Source organism: Microcaecilia unicolor, chromosome 7 (assembly GCF_901765095.1).
Source record: "Microcaecilia unicolor chromosome 7, aMicUni1.1, whole genome shotgun sequence".
NCBI classification, from domain to species: Eukaryota; Metazoa; Chordata; class Amphibia; order Gymnophiona; family Siphonopidae; genus Microcaecilia; species Microcaecilia unicolor.
In genome coordinates, this window is record NC_044037.1 from 1,704,052 (window position 1) to 1,725,018 (window position 20,967).

General features: G+C 41.9%; 1 protein-coding gene across 1 annotated transcript in view; it reads left to right on the forward strand.

The window, feature by feature from the left end:
* The window catches only part of MED12 (mediator complex subunit 12), a 295,163-nt gene that overhangs the window by 31,885 nt on the left and 242,311 nt on the right, over positions 1-20,967 (forward strand). Inside the window, 1 exon segment of the mRNA XM_030208869.1 lies at positions 13,608-13,816. Coding sequence (XP_030064729.1) covers positions 13,608-13,816 — 209 coding nt within the window.

A 20,967-nucleotide genomic window follows, 5' to 3' on the forward strand; every position in this document is an offset into this window, starting at 1 on the left:
CGGTCCCCTCCTCTTTTCTATCTACACTTCTTCCCTTGGTTCATTAATCTCATCCCATGGCTTTTCCTACCACCTCTATGCTGATGACTCCCAAATCTACCTTTCTACCCCTGATATCTCACCTTGCATCCAAACCAAAGTTTCAGCGTGCTTGTCTGACATTGCTGCCTGGATGTCTGAACGCCACCTGAAATTAAATATGACCAAAACCGAGCTTCTCATTTTCCCCCCCAAACCCACCTCCCCGCTCCCCCCGTTTTCTATTTCTGTTGATGGCTCTCTCATTCTCCCTGTCTCCTCAGCTCGAAACCTTGGGGTCATCTTTGACTCTTCTCTCTCCTTCTCTGCTCATATCCAGCAGACCGCCAAGACCTGTCGTTTCTTTCTTTACAACATCCGTAAAATCCGCCCCTTTCTTTCCGAGCACTCTACCAAAACCCTCATCCACACACTTGTCACCTCTCGTTTAGACTACTGCAATCTGCTTCTTGCTGGCCTCCCACTTAGTCACCTCTCCCCTCTCCAGTCGGTTCAAAACTCTGCTGCCCGTCTCATCTTCCGCCAGGGTCGCTTTACTCATACTACCCCTCTCCTCAAGACCCTTCACTGGCTCCCTATCCGTTTTCGCATCCTGTTCAAACTTCTTCTACTAACCTATAAATGTATTCACTCTGCTGCTCCCCAGTATCTCTCCACACTCGTCCTTCCCTACACCCCTTCCCGTGCACTCCGCTCCATGGATAAATCCTTCTTATCTGTTCCCTTCTCCACTACTGCCAACTCCAGACTTCGCGCCTTCTATCTCGCTGCACCCTACGCCTGGAATAAACTTCCTGAGCCCCTACGTCTTGCCCCATCCTTGGCCACCTTTAAATCTAGACTGAAAACCCACCTCTTTAACATTGCTTTTGACTCGTAACCACTTGTAACCACTCGCCTCCACCTACCCTCCTCTCTTCCTTCCCGTTCACATTAATTGATTTGATTTGCTTACTTTATTTATTTTTTGTCTATTAGATTGTAAGCTCTTTGAGCAGGGACTGTCTTTCTTCTATGTTTGTACAGCGCTGCGTATGCCTTGTAGCGCTATAGAAATGCTAAATAGTAGTAGTAGTAGTTCAGAAGCATCTATCAATGGATATGTATGGACAAAGTTGCTTTTTAGGATTATTACATAGTCATGATATTTCAGTGTTATATAGTTGATGATATAACTTTTTAAAGCCACGTCCTATATAATAAAAAGCACCTCCAACATTCTGAAGCTGACTCCGTGGCACTGTGGCAGTGTAGGGTTCGTAAGTCTGAAGTTCAGCATTTCATTGGCTCTCACTGTCAACGAAGAACCAATCAGACAGAACGGAACTTGGAGGAGGGAAGTGGAGTGGATTGAATCTCTAACAATCATATACAGGGAGGTACGAACATCAATGGAGGCAAGTGCACAGAACGGAAGGGAAGACAAACATTTAATCACTTTGTCACTCACACACATCACATCACATCACACACAGACATCACACACACACACACACACTCAAATCACTCTGTGTATCTCTCTCTTACACTGTCTGTAAAACACATTGTCACTCTCAGTCTCTCACATGGGCAACTGTATGTTGCGTTCTCACGAGTAAGGAGCTCTTCTGATGTGATTGTTAAACTGATTGAAGGACCTGAACAAGGAAAACGTTTACCACATTGTAACACAGTTTACACAAAAAATATTGTATATAAAGAAATCTTACACATGTAAACAACAATTATATTCGGAATACAACCGTAGAAACATTAATGGCAGGAACTCATTACATTGCTAGCGCCCGATTCATTGCGTTAAGAAACGGGCCTTTTTTACTAGTAGAAATAGATTTGATATTTGGTTTGTGGGATATATATCTATTAAAATGAAAAAGGAAAAAATGTGGATGCCTAGTTTCCCAGTCTCTTAAGGTCCTCTTGCAATTTTTCACAATCCTTATTTGATTTTTAACAACTTTGAGTAACTCTGTGTTATCAGCAAATTTAACTACATTACTTGTTATTCCCATCTCCTAGATTATTTATATGTTAAAAATCAGCAGTCCAACTGGCACAGACCCCTGGGGGACCTCTGGTCAAATTGTATGTTTCAATAAAATCCTAAGCAAACAGAAGCTGGCACAAACTATGCATGTTTGAAAGTTAAGCACAGCATCTATTTCCAATGTTTTAATACTTGTTTGTACAGATAGCAAAATTAAAAGTAAATATGGCAGGGACCAAAGCTTATTTATTAATTTATTTGGATTTTGCTCACACCTTTTTCAGTAGTAGCTCAAGGTGAGCTACACTGGATATTTCTCTGTCCCAGGAGAGCTCACAATCTGTACCTGAGGCAATGGAGGGTTAAGTGATTTGCCCAAGATCACAAGGAGCAGCAGTGGGATTTGAACTGGCCACCTCTGGATTGCAAGACCAGTGCTCTAACCACTTGGCCACTCCTCCACTGATTGTTGAAAGTAGACAGATGTATTGCTATAGACTGCTTATGCATCTGTCTTAGTATTATTCCTGCTAAGTAAGGGATGGCTATAAAATGTCTCTAAATAATTTCAGCTAGCAATTTAAACAGAAACATTGTTGAAAAGTTAATGTAACTTCCATTTCTTCAGTCTAAGCAAGATCTGGAAGACCAAGAAAAATCTGATTGAACTGCCCAAAAACTAGTCTGATCTGCAAAATAGAACGTACAGATCATTGCAGACCAGTCGCACTGGAGTGTTTTGTCCACAATACTGGTTTCTTGCACAACAGTGAGAGAGTTTCCTGCAACCTGTTTACAACCTTATCAGAAAAGTTATCTGAAGTATGCAAAGACAACCTTGATAAAGCTGTATGCTTTTGGAACAAAGTGCTTTGGACTGATGAAACAAAAAATGACCTACATGTTTGTAACTGCAGAAGTTACATTTGTAGAATAAACGGTGAAGCAGTTGAAAATACCTTACATTAGCACAGGGCTGGATCTGTTAAGCTTTGGGATTGTGTGGCAGTTAGTGGCACAAGAAATAATCTGTGAGTGGAATGAAGTATGGATTCAGTTTAATATCAGTGTGTCCTAGAAGCCAATTCCAACAGCCATTGAAGAAATGGAAGCTGAAAAAGAGGTTGGATAGATGAGGAAGATGACAACCTGAAACATGACTCAAAATCAACCATGAACACATAAGAGGGGAAAAGGATGAATGGTTTGGATTGGCCTTCATAGTCCCTAGACTTGAATGTTATTTAAATCAGTGGGGTGATCTCGGCTTATGCACTGCATGCAAAGAAACATAAGTATATTTCTGAACTAGATGAGTTGTACAAGGAAACATGGAAAAAAATTCCGAAAGCAAGAACAGAGACTGTTAGCTGACTGCCGGATTTTTCAGAAAGGAGCTACTAGTACTGGCTGAAAAATGCTCAAACTGCAGATAGCAATTATGTATTGAAATGTGTAGAAGGATGTAGTGTTTGTGCCATATGGAGGCTATATCGGCTTCTGTTCACTTGGGGATTTGTTGAACTGTTCAGTCTGTCTGGGGCACCTAAACCCGTTCTCTACAGGGTACAGGCAGAGATGTTTTAGTGAGTGGTTGGGGAAGCTAAAACGCTGTCATATGTGTGGGTCTAAAATCGAGATCTCTCGGGGGGGGGGGGGGGGGCGCTGGGGCTGTGCATTGCTTACTATAATGCCCGGGAGTCTGTAGGGATGACCCATAGAAGTAAAAAGCAATGGCCAGAGGGAATGGGCTACATGCAGTATTTGTGACCTACAAGGTGTTCTTGACCCTTCCAGATACTCAAGTTGAACTGGACAGCACAAGTCTCCAAGACTGAACACAGTAGTCTGCTCATTAGGCCCCTTGCTAAGGCCAGGAGGATGTTAGGCTGCATGACAAAGAGCAGAAAGGAGGGGGTCATAATGCATGTACACATGGCATTGGTGAGGCTGCACTTGCTGTACCACATTCAGTTTTGAAGTTTGTGTCTCGCTAAGGGACATAGAGACACGAGTCATTGTAGAGGAAAACGACCGAAGTAGTAAAAGATCTCCGTTAGAAGACACATGAAAAGAGACAATGTTCTAAACATGTATACGCTAGAGGGGATATGATATAGACCTTTAAAGACTTGAAAGGTCTGTGTCGTATCCCTGATATGAACAAGCAAGCCTTTTTCAAATGAGAGGATATGATATGAAGCTACAGGGAGCAAAAATCAAAAGCAACATTAGGAAATACTTTTTCACAGGAAGTGTGGGAGATGTGCTCCTGAAAGGGGTGCTGGAATTCAGAAAGGAATAGAATAAACAGTGGGTTCCTAAAAGGCTATGTAGTGACTTCTGTACTTAGTGGAAAGTAACAGCAGCCTTCCTTGGCAGACTCGATGGATCATGTTTGTCTCTATCTACTGTCATTTATTGTATGTTAGAGAGTTCTAGAAGGTGGCTTCATGGGATGATAGTGAAAGGAATTATCTAAGGAAGTGCTTCATTACTGAAAGGGAGATGGATAGTTGGAACAGCCTCCCATTTATAAATTATAATAGAAAGGAATACTTGGTAAGCAAAAAAATATATAAATATATCACAGTAAGGAAAATGAAATAAAACTCTGAACTAACTCCGTACAAAGCCCACAAAATGGGGGTGAGCTACCAGAAACAAAGGGGGGTATGTTGGGCCATTAGTTTCTTTGAAATTACGCTGAAGGCTTTAGTAAGGAAATGTTTGGACATCGAACAGAAGTTGGAAAGAATTATACAAAAAGGGTTGAACAAATGTCTGTCTGGGACAAAATAACTGCAAATGGAATGGGATGAAACCCTGTAAAAAGACATGGTGAATTTAAAAAATGGGCCAGATTGGACTGGGGTAAGCGGATAAGTGCAACCCAAAAAAGATAGTAAATTACATATTACTGACAATAGTTCCGCAAGTTCATTTTTCAATTCTGTCCGTATTCTGGGTTGAATACCATCTGGTCCAGGAGATTTGCTACTCTTCGATTTGTCAAATTAAGCCATTACATCCTCCAGGTTTATAGAGATTTCACTCAGTTTCTCTGTCTCATCAGCTTTGAATACTATTTCTGGCACTGGTGTCTCCCCCAAATCTTTGTTGGTGAAGAACAAAGCAAAGAATTCATTTAATCTCTTCACTGTGACCCTGCATATGATTCCCTCCCTCAAAACCCTTTGTTCTTTCGCCCTGCAGACTAGGAGGGGCATATTCGAAAGAAACGTCTAAATCAGAATTCAGACATTTTACAATGACGTCCATATACTGAACAGGAAAGAAGGTCATTTTCGAAAAAGATGGACGTCTGTTGTTTGTGTTAGAAAATACTATGGACGTTTTGTGATTTGGACGTCCTTTCTTTTGGTCCATTTTCGAACAAAGATGTCCAAAACAGAGGAGGAGTGGCTTAATGGTTAGTGCAGCGTGCTTTGATCCTGGCAACATGGGTTCAATTCCCACTGCTGCTCCTTGTGACTTTAGGCAAGTAAAATGCACAAGGGGCATTTTTGGATATGACATCTGTCTGAAATTGGATGGATTTTGTAAAATGTCCAAAATCAGAACAGGAAAGGTCATTTTCTACAAAAAAAAGTCTCTCTTTTCCTTTTGAAAATGCTGTTTGGAAAAATGTTTCGTGATTTGGACGTTTTATTTTTTGGTCCATTTTCAAACAAATACATCCAAATGCAAAACGTACAAAATACACAAGAAAATCCACAATAAAGTGAAGCCATTCACATGTTCTAAGTGTGGTAGAAGCTTTGGTTGTAATGTAAATAACAAAGGGCATCAGAAAGTCCACAAGGGACGGAAACCATTTGCATGTATAGAGTCTGGTAAAAGCTTTGGTCAGAAGGTAAACCTCACAATGCACCAGAGAATACACACAGGAGTGAAACCATTTACAGTTTTCTGAGTGTGGTAAAAGCTTTGGTTGGAAAGAAAGCCTCACATGGCATCAGAGAATCCACACAGGGATTAAACCATTTATATGCACTGAGGAGGTAAAAGCTTCAGTTGCATTGGGACAGGTAATTAGGGAATGTACACTCTTGCTATGAGGTATGGAAAAATAGCACTCTGGTGTTTAGATATATGTAATGAGACCTCCTTTTTATCTATAGATCTGAATTCAAAGCACAAATCTAATGATAAACAATAGACACATGGCTCAGATGTTATAAAAAAAATAGAAAGCTTGGCATCAGGTAGAATAGTGGAAAAGTGACATCCCAGGAAAGCAATAGGGCCTCCTTGGGGGCACTGCAGTGGACTTTATAAAATGCTCCCAGGTACACATCTCACCATTGCTCCCTTACCTTGTCTGCTGAGCCCCCCAAAACCCACTACCCCCAACTGTACACCACTACCATAGCCCTTACAGTTAAAGGGAGCACCAGTATGTGGGTACAGTGGGTTTCTGGTGGGTTTTGGAGGGCTCACAGTTTCCTCCACAAGTGTAACAAGTAGGGGGAGGTAGAACCTAGGTTCACCTGTCTGCAGTGCACTGCACCACTACTAGACAACTCCAGGGACCTGCATGTTATTCTAATGGACCTGAGTATAACACCTGAGGCTGGCAAGTAATATTTTTAATCACATTTTTTGGGGTGGGAGGGGGATAGTGACCATTGGGGGGGAGTAAGGGGAGGTGATCCCCAAGTCCCTCCAGTGGTCATCTGGTCATTTGGAGCACCTCTTTTGTGTGGAGTAGAGGAGTAGCCTAGTGGTTAGTGCAGCAGACTTTGATCCTGGGGAAGTGGGTTCAATACCCACTGTAGCTATTCACTATAAAAACAGGTCTAGCTCAAAACGTCTAAGTTTTAGTCTTGGACGTCTTTGTTTTGTTTCATTATTGCTGAAAGACATCCATGTCTTAGGAATGCCCAAGTCCCACCGTGAACACGCCCCTGGCACACCCTTTGAGATTTGGATGTCCTTCTGACGGACTTCAGCGAAAGACATCAAAAGAGGTTTCGATAATACTGATTTGGACGTTTCTGTGAGATAAATGTCCAAATGCTGACATGTCAATTTTTGGACGTCTATCTCTTTTGAAAATGATCCTGTAGGTCACCTCTAGCCACAGGTGCAACACATGTACAGCACCCATACAGCACATATATGGATTATAAATAATTCTGTAGCCATGATCAGATACATTTTTTGTCATTTTGATCAATATTTTATTTTATTTGTTAACATTACTGTGAAAACTACTGGATGAATCATTCATTTTTCTTATAGGTTCTATGTGTACTGCTAACTAATATATACTGCAATGGGCAGGATCATATGAAAGCACTGGGGAAGTACGATCTTAGTTTGAATCCAAATATTTACTGGGGCCCTATGACAGTGGTCCTCACTGATTTTTAAGTTGGTGCTGCTTTGGGTGCAAAGCTGCTGAAGGGGAGCCAATGAATATCTTCCCACAGGTGACCACAACACTGACAAATAGAAAAGACTTAAAACGCGTGCGTGAGAGTTTCCTGCCCACTGTAACTAATACTGTACCTCCTACTGTACTGTATATCCCTCAGTTCATACCATAACACACTTCAACTCAGGGTTGGGAGGAAGGGATTTTGTGGCTGAAATAGCCATCTGTCCATGGAGAACATCCATTATAGGTATGTAACTCTCTTTTCTCCATGAACAGCCTGTATATTTCAACCACACAACTAGTGACTCCCAAGCTAAAGGTCTCTCTTAATAAACTTGTTATTAATATGCAAGAAAAGCAGAAAGAACATCCTGAAAATGTTTGGTGGAGTTGAAGTGTTCACATGGAAAAGTTCATAAACCACATGTCTAAACCTAGAGTCCGAAAAGCTTGGATTGTCCGAACTGTAGCGATTCATGAAAATATGCATTGTGGACCATGTATCTCTGGATAGGTATGACCTGTTGCCCTAGATCACAGGCTGTAAGCTGTAGTCAGCAATCCATGAGGGTAGAGTTCTCTTGGATACTGGAGTTTGATCTTTCCTGGATCATCAGATATGAAAAGTTGAGAGAGACACTGCCTGCTTGCTGTCCTTTAAAGCTCTTCTGTAATCTAATATGTGCAACCGCTTCTCTGTCTGAAACTGATGTAGAGGAGGATAGTAGAGAGATAAGACTAGTGGTTTATTCAGATGGAAATGTGAGATCAGTTGACAAAAATGTTGGCTGTTTTCAGAGTAAGACTTTTTTTTTAAATCGCAAATTGTATATTTGGTTGTTAAAAAAAAAAAACCTCCCTAATGCTTGAGTCTTACTGATTCTGCATGTCGATGTCACTGCCATGTGTCTAAGCAATATCATAAGACATTTGGCAGCAGCTCCGAGTGATAGGAAATTTGAAATGTATCAATCTTACAGCGGTGTTTGATCTGGTCAACCATGACCCCTACTTTTTCTTTACTCAGCGTGTGGTTAGACTCACAGACCTAGGGATGTCAAATATTGTGCTCTCTTGGTTCACTGCATTCTTAAAGGGCTACACCTTTCATGTTTCCTGTGGAACCTCTATCTCTAGCACACACCATCTGTACCCTCCAAGGTTCGGCGCTTACCCTTCTCCTATTCATCATTTTTTTAAAACCCACTCACTGATCTAATTCTTCATTTTGGTATCTGTGTCTTTTATTACGCTGACGATATTCTTCTCTATTACGCACTAGCCCAATCTGGCCTGATCTGATTAGGCTTAATTCTGCCCTCCAGTCTATCTCTACCTGGCTTTCAGAAAATCAACTTAAAAAAAAAATACATCAAAGACCACCACATGTTGGATTACAGGCAGCCCTACTTCCCTCTGTACTCCTCCTGAACTGCACAATAGCCTCAACCCACTGGCAAGTCATTTCCAATATCTCAGGATCATTCTTGATCAAGAACTCTTGTTATCACAAGAAATTTCCAATCTAGCTAGAGCCTTCTTTCTTTCTCTCTGTCAGTTTAGAGCGGCAAGACCTTATCTGGATGAATCCTCACACTTTATTCAATTCTATCATGTTTGAACTATGTAATATTATCTATGCTGGTCTCCCACAATGTCTCTTGTGTCGTCTTCAAACAATTCAAAACACAACTATCAGAATATTATCAGGCTACTAGATTCAATTGAGTCACTCCTCTACAATTGAGTCACTCCTTTACTGATTGAAGTTTCAAATTTATTCAAGACTTTCTATCCCACCCAACAGTACATACTATCTGGGCATCGTAGAATCTAAAAAGTGAAAGAAGTGAGATAAAACAGACATACAATACAAACTGTGTTCAGTTGTGGTTGTGAAGAAAATGATAAAAGGGATGGGATGACTACCTTATTAGGAGAGGTTAAGAAGGCTAGGACTCTTTAGCCTGGAGAAAAGGCGGCTGAGGGGTGATATGATAGAGGTCTACAAAATTTTGAGTGGGGTAGAGCGGATAGATGTGAAGCGTTTGTTTACGCTTTCTAACAATAATAGAACTAGGGGACACAAGATGAAATTAGAATGTGGTAGGTTTAAAACAAATTGGAGAAAGTTTTTCTTTACTCAGCGTGTGGTTAGACTCTGGAACTCATTACCAGAGAAGGTAGCGACGACAGCTGGCCTTGCTGAGTTTAAAGGGGGTCTGGACAGATTCCTGAAGGAAAAGTCCATTGATCGTTATTAAATTTTGGGGTTTTGCCAGGTTCTTGGGGCCTGGATTGGCCGCTGTTGGAGGCGGAGTGCTGGGCTTGATGGACCTTTGGTCTTTTTCCAGCGTGGCAGTGCTTATGTACTTATCATAGGATGCTTCATAAAATTCTCGCTTTGACTCGTAAGGTTTTCTGTTCTGGGACCCCTACCTATCTCTCCTCCCTACTTATCCCCAGGGCTCTTCAGTGATAATCATATTCAGTTAAACAGGTGCACTTTAAATTCACTAAGCATCAAGCCTTCTTTTGGCTCCCTCTGGACCGCTCTTTCCTCTGCAATCCCACCTTAACCCTTGTATCCCAAACTTAGGACACTCCTGAAGATCTGCCTTTTTGAGAAAGCATACAGTAGGGCCTTACTGATTGTCTGGGGATCCACTAGCTCACTAGCAAACCTTTCCTCCACTCCTCTTTCCTATCAAAATAACGGTGTTCCTTTTCTCCCTGATTTTTCTTTTTATTCGTTGCATTGAATTGGAGACATTGAGTTTTGGTAGTTATGACAAAAAACAAAGTTATGATAAGTTTTATGGTTGTAAGAAATGCTCCTAAGACATTTTGTAGCGATGGGGCTAAGATGAGCTACTAGTCAAAATAGGGGAAGATCCAAGCGTCCTTATTTATTGAGATGAGCAGTTATTGCAACCACTGTCTTTGTAAGAAGACTTTGAAAAAAAGATGTGTTAGAGGCAAAAACACATAATAACTTTTTTTTTTTAAAAGCGAGAAGCCAACAAAAGAATTGGTTGGACTGCTAGATGACTGAGGGGTAAAAGGGGCAATCAGGGAAGACAAAGCCATATTGGTGAGATTAAATGAATACTTTGATTTGGTCTTCATCGAGGAAGATTTGGGAGATACTGGGTGGTGCCAAAAATGGTGTTCAAACCTAACGAGTCGGAGAAACTGAATGAAATCTCTATAAACCTAGAATATGTAATGGCGCAATTTCACAAATTGAAGAGTAGCAAATCTGGACTGGATGGTATTCATACCCAAGTACTGATAGAATTGAAAAATGAACTTGCGGAACTGTTAGTAATATGTAACTTATCTTTAAAATCAAGCATGTTACCAGAAGATTGGAGGGTGGCCAACGTAACGCCAATTTTTAAAAAAGGTTCCAGAGGTGATCTGGAAAATTGTAGACCAGTGAGCCTGATATCTGTGCTGGGCAAAATGGTAGAGACTATTAAAAGAACAAAAATACCGAGCATATTCAAAAGCATGGATTAATGAGACAGTCAACATGGATTTAGTGAAGGGTAATCTTGCCTCACCAATCTATTACATTTCTTTGAAGGAGTGAACAAACTTGTGGATAAAGGTGAACTGGTCGATATTGTGTATCTGGATTTTCAAAAGGCATTTGACAAAGTACCTCATGAAACTCCAGAGGAAATTGGAAAGTCATGGGATAGGAGGTAGTGTCCTATTATGGATTAAAAACTGGTTAAAAGATAGAAAACAGAGAGTAGGGTTAAATGGTCAGTGTTTTCAATGGAGAAGGGTAGATAGTGGGGTTCTCCAAGGGTCTGTGCTGGGACTGCTGCTTTTTAACATTTATAAATGATCTAGAGATGGGATTAACTAGTGAGGTAATTACATTTGCTGATGATGACACAAAGTTATTCAAAGTCGTTAAATCGCGGGAGGATTGTGAAAAATTACAAGAGGACCTTATGAGACTGAGCACCTAAATGGCAGATGATGTTTAATGTGAGCAAGTGGAAAGTGATGCATGTGGGAAAGAGGAACCCGAATTATAGTTATGTAAAGTAAGGTTCCACATTGAGAGTTGCCGACTGGGAAATGGATCTAGGCATCATCGTTGATAAATTGATACCCTCTGCTCAGTGTGCTATGGCTAAGAAAGCAAATAGAATGTTAGGTATTATTAGGAAAGGAATGGAAAACAAAAATGAGGACATTATAATGCCTTTGTATTGCTCCATGGTGCGACCGCACCTTGAATATTGTTTACAATTCTGGTCACTGCATCTCAAAAAAGATAAAGTGGAATTAGAAAAGGTACAGAGAAGGGCGACGAAAATGATTAAGGGGATGGGATGACTTCTCTATGAGGAAAGGCTAAAGCCGCTAGGGTTCTTCAGCTTGGAGAAAAGACGGCTGAAGGGAGATAGGATAGAGGTCTATAAAATAATGAGTGGAGTGGAATGGGTAGGCCTGAATCGCTTGTTTACTCTTTCCAAAAATACTAGGACTAGGGGGCATGCAATGAAGCTAGAAAGTAGTAAATTTAAAATGAATCGGAGAAAATGTTCCTTCACTCAATGTGTAAGTAAACTCTGGAATTCATTGCCAGAGAATGTAGTAAAATCGGTTAGCTTAGCAGGGTTTAAAAAAGGTTTGGATGGCTTCCTAAAGGAAAAGTCCGTAGACCATTATTAAAATGGACTTGGGGAAAATCCACTGCATATTTCTAGAATAAGGAGCATAAAATGTATTGTTTTGGGATCTTGCCAGGTACTTGTGACCTGGATTGGCCACCGTTGGAAACGGGATTCTGGGCTTGATGGACCTTTGGTCTGTACCAGTATGGCTGTACTTATTAAGAACTCTTAAAACCTGAAGGGCAGCACTCTGCATTGAAGAAGTCTCCCTCACTGTGTGAATTTTGGTGGAGGTAGGCACCAAAGTCTATCAACAGCAACAAACTGTTCTTGGGGACAAATGATATGATTATAGCTTAAGGATTTATGTGGAACTTTTGTTTGTTGATCCACTGGTTGAATCAAAGAAGGGCCCAGAAGAGGTCGTAACTGACCCGAGTCTCTGGGGATGAGGAAGTATTTTGAATAAACCCTCACATGCCGAGACACAAATGCACACACAAATTTACATGCCCATCCTCCCATAGATGTATATGCACACGTGTACATACTCATGTACCAACACACTCATACGTGCTCATGCAGCTAAGCACGTGTATGCGTACGAACACGTGCCCATATGCCTATGCAACACTTCCATATGTGTAGGGGTTGGAATGAATTCTATGAGCCATGTTCTGCATGCTTTTCTCACTTGTCTTAGGGGCCCTTTTACAGAGTGGCGTTAAGTCCAACATGGGCTTACCGCTCGCTCTTCTGGGACTACTGCCGGCCACTGACATAGTCCCACCCTAAGCACATCTCATTTCCGGGGGAAAAAGAAACCCCTGGCAATGCCTTGCGTGGTGGTAACCGGACATCACCGTGTGCTGTCCGGTTAGCGCTGGAGCCCTTATCGCTACCTCAGTGGGTGGCAGTAAGGTCTCCCCGTCGCATGGCCACGACCACATGGCCATGTGTGTCTGGGGGCTTCTTACCCGCTGCAGTAAAAAAGGCCTTGATGTGCGGGAAGAACGGCCCCTGCCACTTGCGCATGGCTCTTTTTCCTGCAGTTTGGTAAAAAGGAGCCCGAAATGTTTTGCATTCTCATTCATAGCAACAAGAAATGAAAAATGAAATGATCGCCTGATTGAAAGTGAAATCTGTCTGCTTTTCAATATATGTATTTAGGTTACCGCATAGAACAAATGTCCTTTTGTTTTGAAAGTAGTTGTTTTAGGTTGATGGTTGTGAAGAATCTGCCAGGTGCTTGTGTCATAAGTAATTGATATTTCAATTTGTAGTTGTGGCGCATACTTTTTTATAGGAGTAACAAATAAAACTGTTTTCTTTCTTTACCAAGTAGAATTTCCTAAGAGTTCCTTATGGTCATTTTTGCCTTTTATGTTAGGAACAAACCATTTGAAACTTTTAAGGAAAATGTGTAGCTCAGTCTTTAAGTTTTCTGTAATTTCATCAGAGCTGGCAAGTTATTTCTTTCTAAATCTGGTCTTAATTACTTTTTACATATTTTTTTCTCATTCCTGTGTAGAATGGACTCAGATAATCACCAAGTACCTGTGGGAGCAACTGCAAAAGATTGCTGAATTCTACAGACAGATGGCAAGTGCTGGCTGCATGTCGCCAACGGGGCCTGCAGGTGTGGGCTGTGTGAATGCCTGGGGACCCATGCCGCAGGAGGTGGAGCAGGGCCTGAAGCAGTGGGAGTATAACGAAAAGCTTGCACTATTTATGTTCCAAGTAAGTAGCAAAGGAGCTCTCAAATTTCTTTCGTTTGCTCTTTCTGTGCTCTTTTTCCATTTTTTGAACAGAGATCATTTATGGTGCTTTAATTTAATTATGTGATATGTTACTAGGTGGGTCTCTGGGAGTAAGATAGGAAGGAATAAGTAGGGATGGTAGACTGGAAAAGGCAGTGGGGTGAAGACGTTTGAATAGGTATGTGGGGTCATGTGTTGAAAACAGACCAAGTAGGGGATGTTGTGGGTAGTGTGAATGGGGGGGGGGGGGGGGTGGGGGATATGAGAAGAAGCTTTCATCTTACTGCCTAAGGACAGGAGCATGAAATACATCGTTGTTACTTACCTTTTGGTTTATGGTTTCATTTGATATATTGTTCTTCATAAAAACATAACAGACTTGTAATGTCTTTGATATATTGCCTATCATAATAAACATCTAAGTGGTGTATAATATTCATAAAATATAATAGATTAAGGAAAGGGAAAAAAGGCTGAATTATTTTTTAATAATATTTATAGGAAAATTTTTGACCTGAGGGCCACATTGGGAGTTCACCTCTTGGGGTCGGAAGCAATGAGAGTCTGAGTAGAAGGTTTCTTGCAGTTGAGGGGGTGTTGCTAATCTTTTGGTAGGGACGCAGCTGAGGTTTTTTAAAACTGTATCACACATGAGTGGGAAAGCGCGGGGTACAAATGTAACAAAAAAAAAGTGAGTGCTTTTTGAGGATAGTAGGTCTATCTTGTCTCTCACTGTATCTGATTTTTTTGTATATATGCAAAGAGTCAGTTACATACAGACTATAAAAAAAGAACAATAATGAATTTTAGAGAAGCCTGGGTCCTGCCACAAAAGAGTACCTGGAGTTATCCTGGAAAGAAGTATTAGGTTTGCAGTGATCTCAACCCCACCATTGAAAGATGAAGAATATGCAGTTTGTGGTGGAGGGCCTGGGCTTCACCACTGGAAGCCCAAGAGGAGGCGACCCAGGTTTTGGAAGAAAAGACAAGTTGGAGCAGTATTGCAGAAGATGGTGAAAAGTTAAAAAAAAAAAAAAAAATTTTCCCTCTGTGGACAAACAGGCCATATAATTCTCACGTGGGTGATGTTATCCATGGAGCCTGGTACAGAAACTGCCCAGCATTGAATCTGTTTGCCTTAATGCAGCACTCCCAGCATACATGCGCGGATGCCTTCCTCACCTGACAAGCAAGATAGTTGATTACCACAAATTGGTGATGTCACTGACGGAGCCCTGGGTCGTACGCTGTCCAACGTTAAGACTCTTCCCGAAGCCTTTGGCAAGCCCAGCCACGCATGTGTGCATGCCTTTCTACCCGCTCGACTCTCATGGGACCCTTAGTTTCTAGTTTACCATGGAGCTAGTCAGACACGATTGTTGTCTTGTCTCGTGTTTTTTTGGTTGGCTAATTCTTGCTCAATTCCTTTGTGAGTAATAGGACCTTTATTTGTCTACTTCGGCTATATTTTCGATGTCCCAGAAACCTTCCAGTGCTTTCAAAAAAATGTTTGAGATGCATGAGGACACTTGAAGCTGGTGCCTTCCATGCCTTGGCCCTTATGATTTGCACTCTCAAAGTAAACTCTGTTCTAAAATGCAGAAAATAAATGTTTTAGCACTGAGATGTCTGGTCCATCGACATCGGAGGCATCGACCCAGATGGCATCGGGAGCCACACCCCAAGCTGGAGATCCACTGAACATTGAGGAGGTCTCCACTGCCCTCAGCATCAGATGTCAGTAGTGTCCACTTGGGCTGAGCATCCTCGGACCTGACACTGAGGACCTTTGAGAATTCCACTTCATCTTTGTTGGTACAAACTTCAATGCTGGGCATCAGATGAAGGCTAAAATGCATCAGCATCGGTCCTATTTGAAGCACAGTGCCAGGAGCTCCGGGACACTGGTGCCGTCAGTACCCGAGAAGTATCGGCACCATGAGGCCCACTCTCCCTCCTTGGAAATGGTGCTGATGCGCCAGTCTCCCCACAGCCAGGACCCTGCCTCTGATTTGGCTGTATCTTCACAGGCTGCCACCATACTGACATTGGCTCTAGCCACACTTTTACTGATGCCTGCCCTCGAGGGGTGGCTGAGGGTCATGTTATATGAGGAGCTGTTTGATGGCTGGGGGGGGGGGGGGAGAGGATCTGATTTGAAGATGGAGGGGAGGGGGGAGAGAGGAGATTGAGGAAAGTAGAAACCAGATATTGGAACCAACAAGATAGTGAGAGTACAGTGTCAGTTTGCAATATTGTTGGTTTGGGTTTATTCAAGTGTTGGCTGCTGTATAGTCGCATTCATTATCAAAATCATAAAACCGCTGTTCCAAGATTGCATCAGATATAACTGCCTGTATGTAGTTAGCATTGTAGCAGATTTCTCACTGCCCTCTTTGTGATGCCAGTATTTGATCATGGAGGAATGTAACCTGCACAGAGTGGCCAGAGCTTTTCTGGCTACCCTATTGGGCAAACTGGATCGCCCGTGTGGGTCTTTTTCTTTCTCTTCTGCCATCATTTACTTACTTGTGATCAAGGACATTTTAATTGTATTTTCCTCAGCCTTGGCTCTTAGAGTTGGAAGTCAGGTTTGACATACCCCATCAATGGACACACAAACTTGATTGAAGGGAGATTTTGAAAACTCGTACGTTATCAAATGTGAAACTCAATAGATTTTTATTTTATTTATTTATCTTTTAAAATGTATTGTTATTGAAAATTTTTGGAACAAAACAAGCAAACAAATCTTATCAAATTCAACATATGTGAAACAGTAGTAACACTATCCCAATTCCACCCTCTCCCCCCTTCCCTCTCCTTCCCCTTTCATCTTCTGTCGTAACTTATAGTCCATATGGTGGCCCGGCCCCACCTCCAAAAAAAGTCTATAGCCTCTATTTTATTTTTTATTTACAATTTTTTTAAATGGGGCAACCAGAACTACAGTGTTCTCAGGGTTTCAAGGTGCAGTTGTATCATGGATCAATAGAGACATTATGATCTCTGTTTCATTCTTATTCCTTTCTGAATAATCCCTGCACTTATCTGCCATTTAGACTTCTCGTTTTGCAAGATCCTCTTGTAGTTCCTCAAATCCACTCAAGATTTAACAGCTTCATATAATTTAGCATCATTTTACTCCCTCTTTCAGACCCTTTATAAATGTGATGTTATATCAAGTTTCTTTTCCTCCACAACCTGTAGAGTTCAGGGTGGGATTAGAAAAAACAGAACTGAACCAATATGTTCAGGTTATTACATTAGGTTGATTATCGTTTATTATTTTACTATACCGTAGTTTATTGCAATGCAGATCAGAACGATTCACAAAATACAGTATTCAAATAAAAACAGTGACTAAAAGAACTGCATTTAAAATAGGAAAGAAAGAGTCTCCTTGGACGTCATGAGCTGAGCTAGCAGCGTGGTGCCTCGGCTCCGGGACCCTCACCCCGCAAGCAGCCTATTTTAACACGTAAAAGCCCTTCAAAATTCGCTGAGCTAAGCAGCAAAAGCGTATGGAAAAATACTTCGCGAAATCGCCAACAGTAATGACCCAACGGCTGGCTAATAGGGGGAAAAACAAGGCGAGCACCGCAGAGGGCAAGATGGCGGAGGTAGGCCCGGAAGCGGCGGGATCGAGTTTTACGGAACAGCAGCTCTCCCAGCTGACCGGCGCAATGACGAGCGCTTGGGCTCTGAAATGGACAGCGCTAAATGATAAACTAGATAATCTCCAAATGGCATTGGACGGTCTGGGAACGCGAACAAGTGATTTAGAAACGCGAGTCTCTGCAATTGAAGACGACACACGCAGTTATGGCCCCGACTTGCGAAACTTACAACAACAACTGAGAGAACAGGGGCTAAAACTTGAAGATTTGGAAAGCAGATCGCGAAGGAATAATGTTCGCATTGTGGGACTTACGGAACAATTGCCGGAGCGCAATCTGGAGCCATGGCTGGAGACTTGGTTGACAAAAGAGCTGGCATTGACGGATTCGGCGGGCCCGTTGGTAATTGAGCGCGCACACCGCGTGGGAAGGAAACTGGAGATAAATGCCAGGCCCAGGGTAATAGTGGCAAAAATCTTAAACTACAAACATAAGTTGGAGATTCTTCAGGGCTTTAAGATACGTAGAGATTCATTGAAGTACGGAGGACAAAATATACTGATTTTTCAGGATTATACCCAAGCAGTACAGGAACAGAGGAGAAAATTTCACCCCATATGTTCCAAGTTGGCGGAAAAAAAGATAAAGTTTGCTCTACAATTTCCCGCGAAACTGCGGGTGCAAGTGCAAGATCGCTGGCAGACCTTTCAGACAGCAACAGAGGCTGAGAAAAAGCTTAATGAGCACCAATTACTGGCAGAGTCTTAGCGGATGATAGGCTCTCAAAGTGGAAGTTTGGAAAGTTGTTTGATTGCTGGCCTTCTCTTGCTGTGGACGAGGCATGGGGGCTGGTGGTGGCAAAGAGTACAGAAGCAGTGGAGAGGGGCAAAAGAAATGGTTGGATTAATTTGGTTCTGATGAAAATCATGGATTGCCTACTGGTCTAATATTATCTACTAGAGTGTGAACCACCCCCCAGCTTAAACAGAGTGAAACAGAGCCTTATAGTCCATTTATTTAATACTGGGCTTCAAGCTGGCTGGCAAAATAATGGTTGGACACTACCTTAATGACGACCCCTTGAATAACAGGGGCAACAAATATTTCAGCTTGATGTAACCATTCTGCTGATGGAAGGTAGCAATGTATGCGCCTCCACGAGGGATCAGGAGAAAACATCTCTTACTGGGATAGCAGGAGGCTGACAGGTTCAATTTGAGATTGGACGTTTGCAGAATGAATGTTCATTATTAACAAAGCAATGGTAGTGAGATGAGATGTTATAAAATGTTTAATTTGTTTTGGATTTATAAATATAATGTATTGGTCGCCATGAAAAGGTTTAAGAAAATTAATGGCGATCAAAGTTTGCAGAGTTGCAGGTATTGAGACATGACGTTTGCTCACTCACGCTCACTCTGGCTTAAGTCGGGGAGAGCGAGAGTCCTGATAAAAAGGTTAAAAATTATTACACCTGCTAAATTAGGTAAAGCGGGATATATGGGAGGTTCCTTGCAGAATATATTTTGCACAATAAGTGAAGTGGAATGTTTGAGGGGGTGAGCCAATGTTCTGGTTTAATTGAAGGGCTCACATTTATGTTCAGGTTGGTTGGTTGGTTGTGGGGTGAGGGGGAGGCGTCAATAATGACTAAGATCTCGCAGAGGGATAGTAGGGGAATGAAGGGGATTTGGGAGGGGAAGTATTGGGGAGGGACGGGAAGGGGGATAGGTGGGATATTTAGTAATGTGTACCAGATAAGAAGATTAGGACTGAATCATTTGCAGAAGCGACTTAATATGAGGCATATATTGATGAAAACTTTGAAATCCTGGAGGGGGGGGACCAGAGGCTGGGCAGGTTTCCCCTCAGGCACGATGTTAAATAAAAGGGGTCAAGTAATATTCTTTTGTAAGGAGCATGGTTAAGATAGTTACGTGGAATGTGGGGGGTATTCACTCCCCCATAAAAAGATCTAAAATATTGCAGTATTTACAACGTATTAAGGCAGATATTGTGCTTCTGCAGGAGACGCATCTGACAGATAATGAACACGCCAAACTAGCAAAATGGTGGGTCGGGGACTGTGTGGCCTCAGCGGCAGTGGGACGGAAAAGAGGAGTAGCCATTTTATTCAGAAAAGGGGTGGCATTGCAAATTAACAACATTGTGAAAGACCCAGAAGGGCGTTTTATTTTTTGCCGAGCAACAGTAAACAGACAACAGTTGCTCCTGGGTAGTATATATGCACCAAACCAACTTGACCAAAAATTCTATAAAAATTTAATTACAATTTTGTCCCAAATTGAAACTATACCTTTGGTACTAGGGGGAGACTTTAATACGGCTTGGAATCCTCAGATGGATAAATCAAGCCCCCCGGCAGGGCAAGGGGTAACGAAAATGAGGGGATTGCCAGATTTCTGCTCAATGTTGGACCTGATAGATGTATGGCGAGTCCTCCATCCATCAGACAGGGAATATACACATCAGTCCAGAGCACATGAGACTCATTCTAGGATTGACTACTTGCTAGCCTCACGTGCAAGCTTCTCAGATGTAGTTGAAGCGGAGATTGGCCCGTGTATAATTTCGGATCATGCAGTAGTGTCGATGACATGGAAAGGGGGGACCCAAGGGAGAAAGGGAAGAGGTTGGTCCTTCCCTAGCTATCTTTACAAAGACGGGAAATTTGAGGAGTTCCTTGTAAATAAGTGGAAAGACTATTCACATAATAACGACGAGATGAAAGATAGGGCTGGTTTATTTTGGGAAGCTGCAAAAGCGGTACTAAGGGGGGACATAATCAGTTACGTTAGTCACCATAAGAAAGCCAGAGATAATGAAATCTTACGCCTGGAAAAACACCTAGCTGGTTTAAGGAGAAAATTTGGGAAACAGCCTACTTCTCAGAACAGACTTGACATAATAAGTGCTCAGACTGCGCTGAATACTTTACTGCATGATAGGGCGGTTAAGTCGCAGGCATATTACAAATTTCAACTTTATAGACATGGGAATAAAGGGGGCAAAATGCTTGCGAAATTGATTAATTCTAAGAGTGTATCTAGACATATCTTAACTATTAGAGATGATGCGGGTAAATTATGTCACGCAGATGAAGAAATAAGAGATGTTTTTCAGAAATTTTTCCGACAACTGTATAAGCCAGGAGATGAGAGTGGAATTAGCGAAGCCCTTTATTTAGAAAATGTCTCGCTACCACATATATCACAGGAAGAATGTAAATTCTTGAATGCTCCTATTAGTAGCGATGAGGTGAGCTGGGCCATAGGAAGCTGCAAGCTTGGTAAAGCTCCGGGCCCGGATGGATTAAGAGCAGAATTTTACAAAGTATTGGGGGATTCTATAGTTTTACCTTTAACTGCAGCGTTTAATTCCTGGGTAGAGTGTGGTCAGATGCCAAAACATCTCAATTTAGCTCAAATAATAGTATTGCCTAAACCTAAAAGAGATCACACCCTAGTAACATCTTATAGGCCAATCTCGC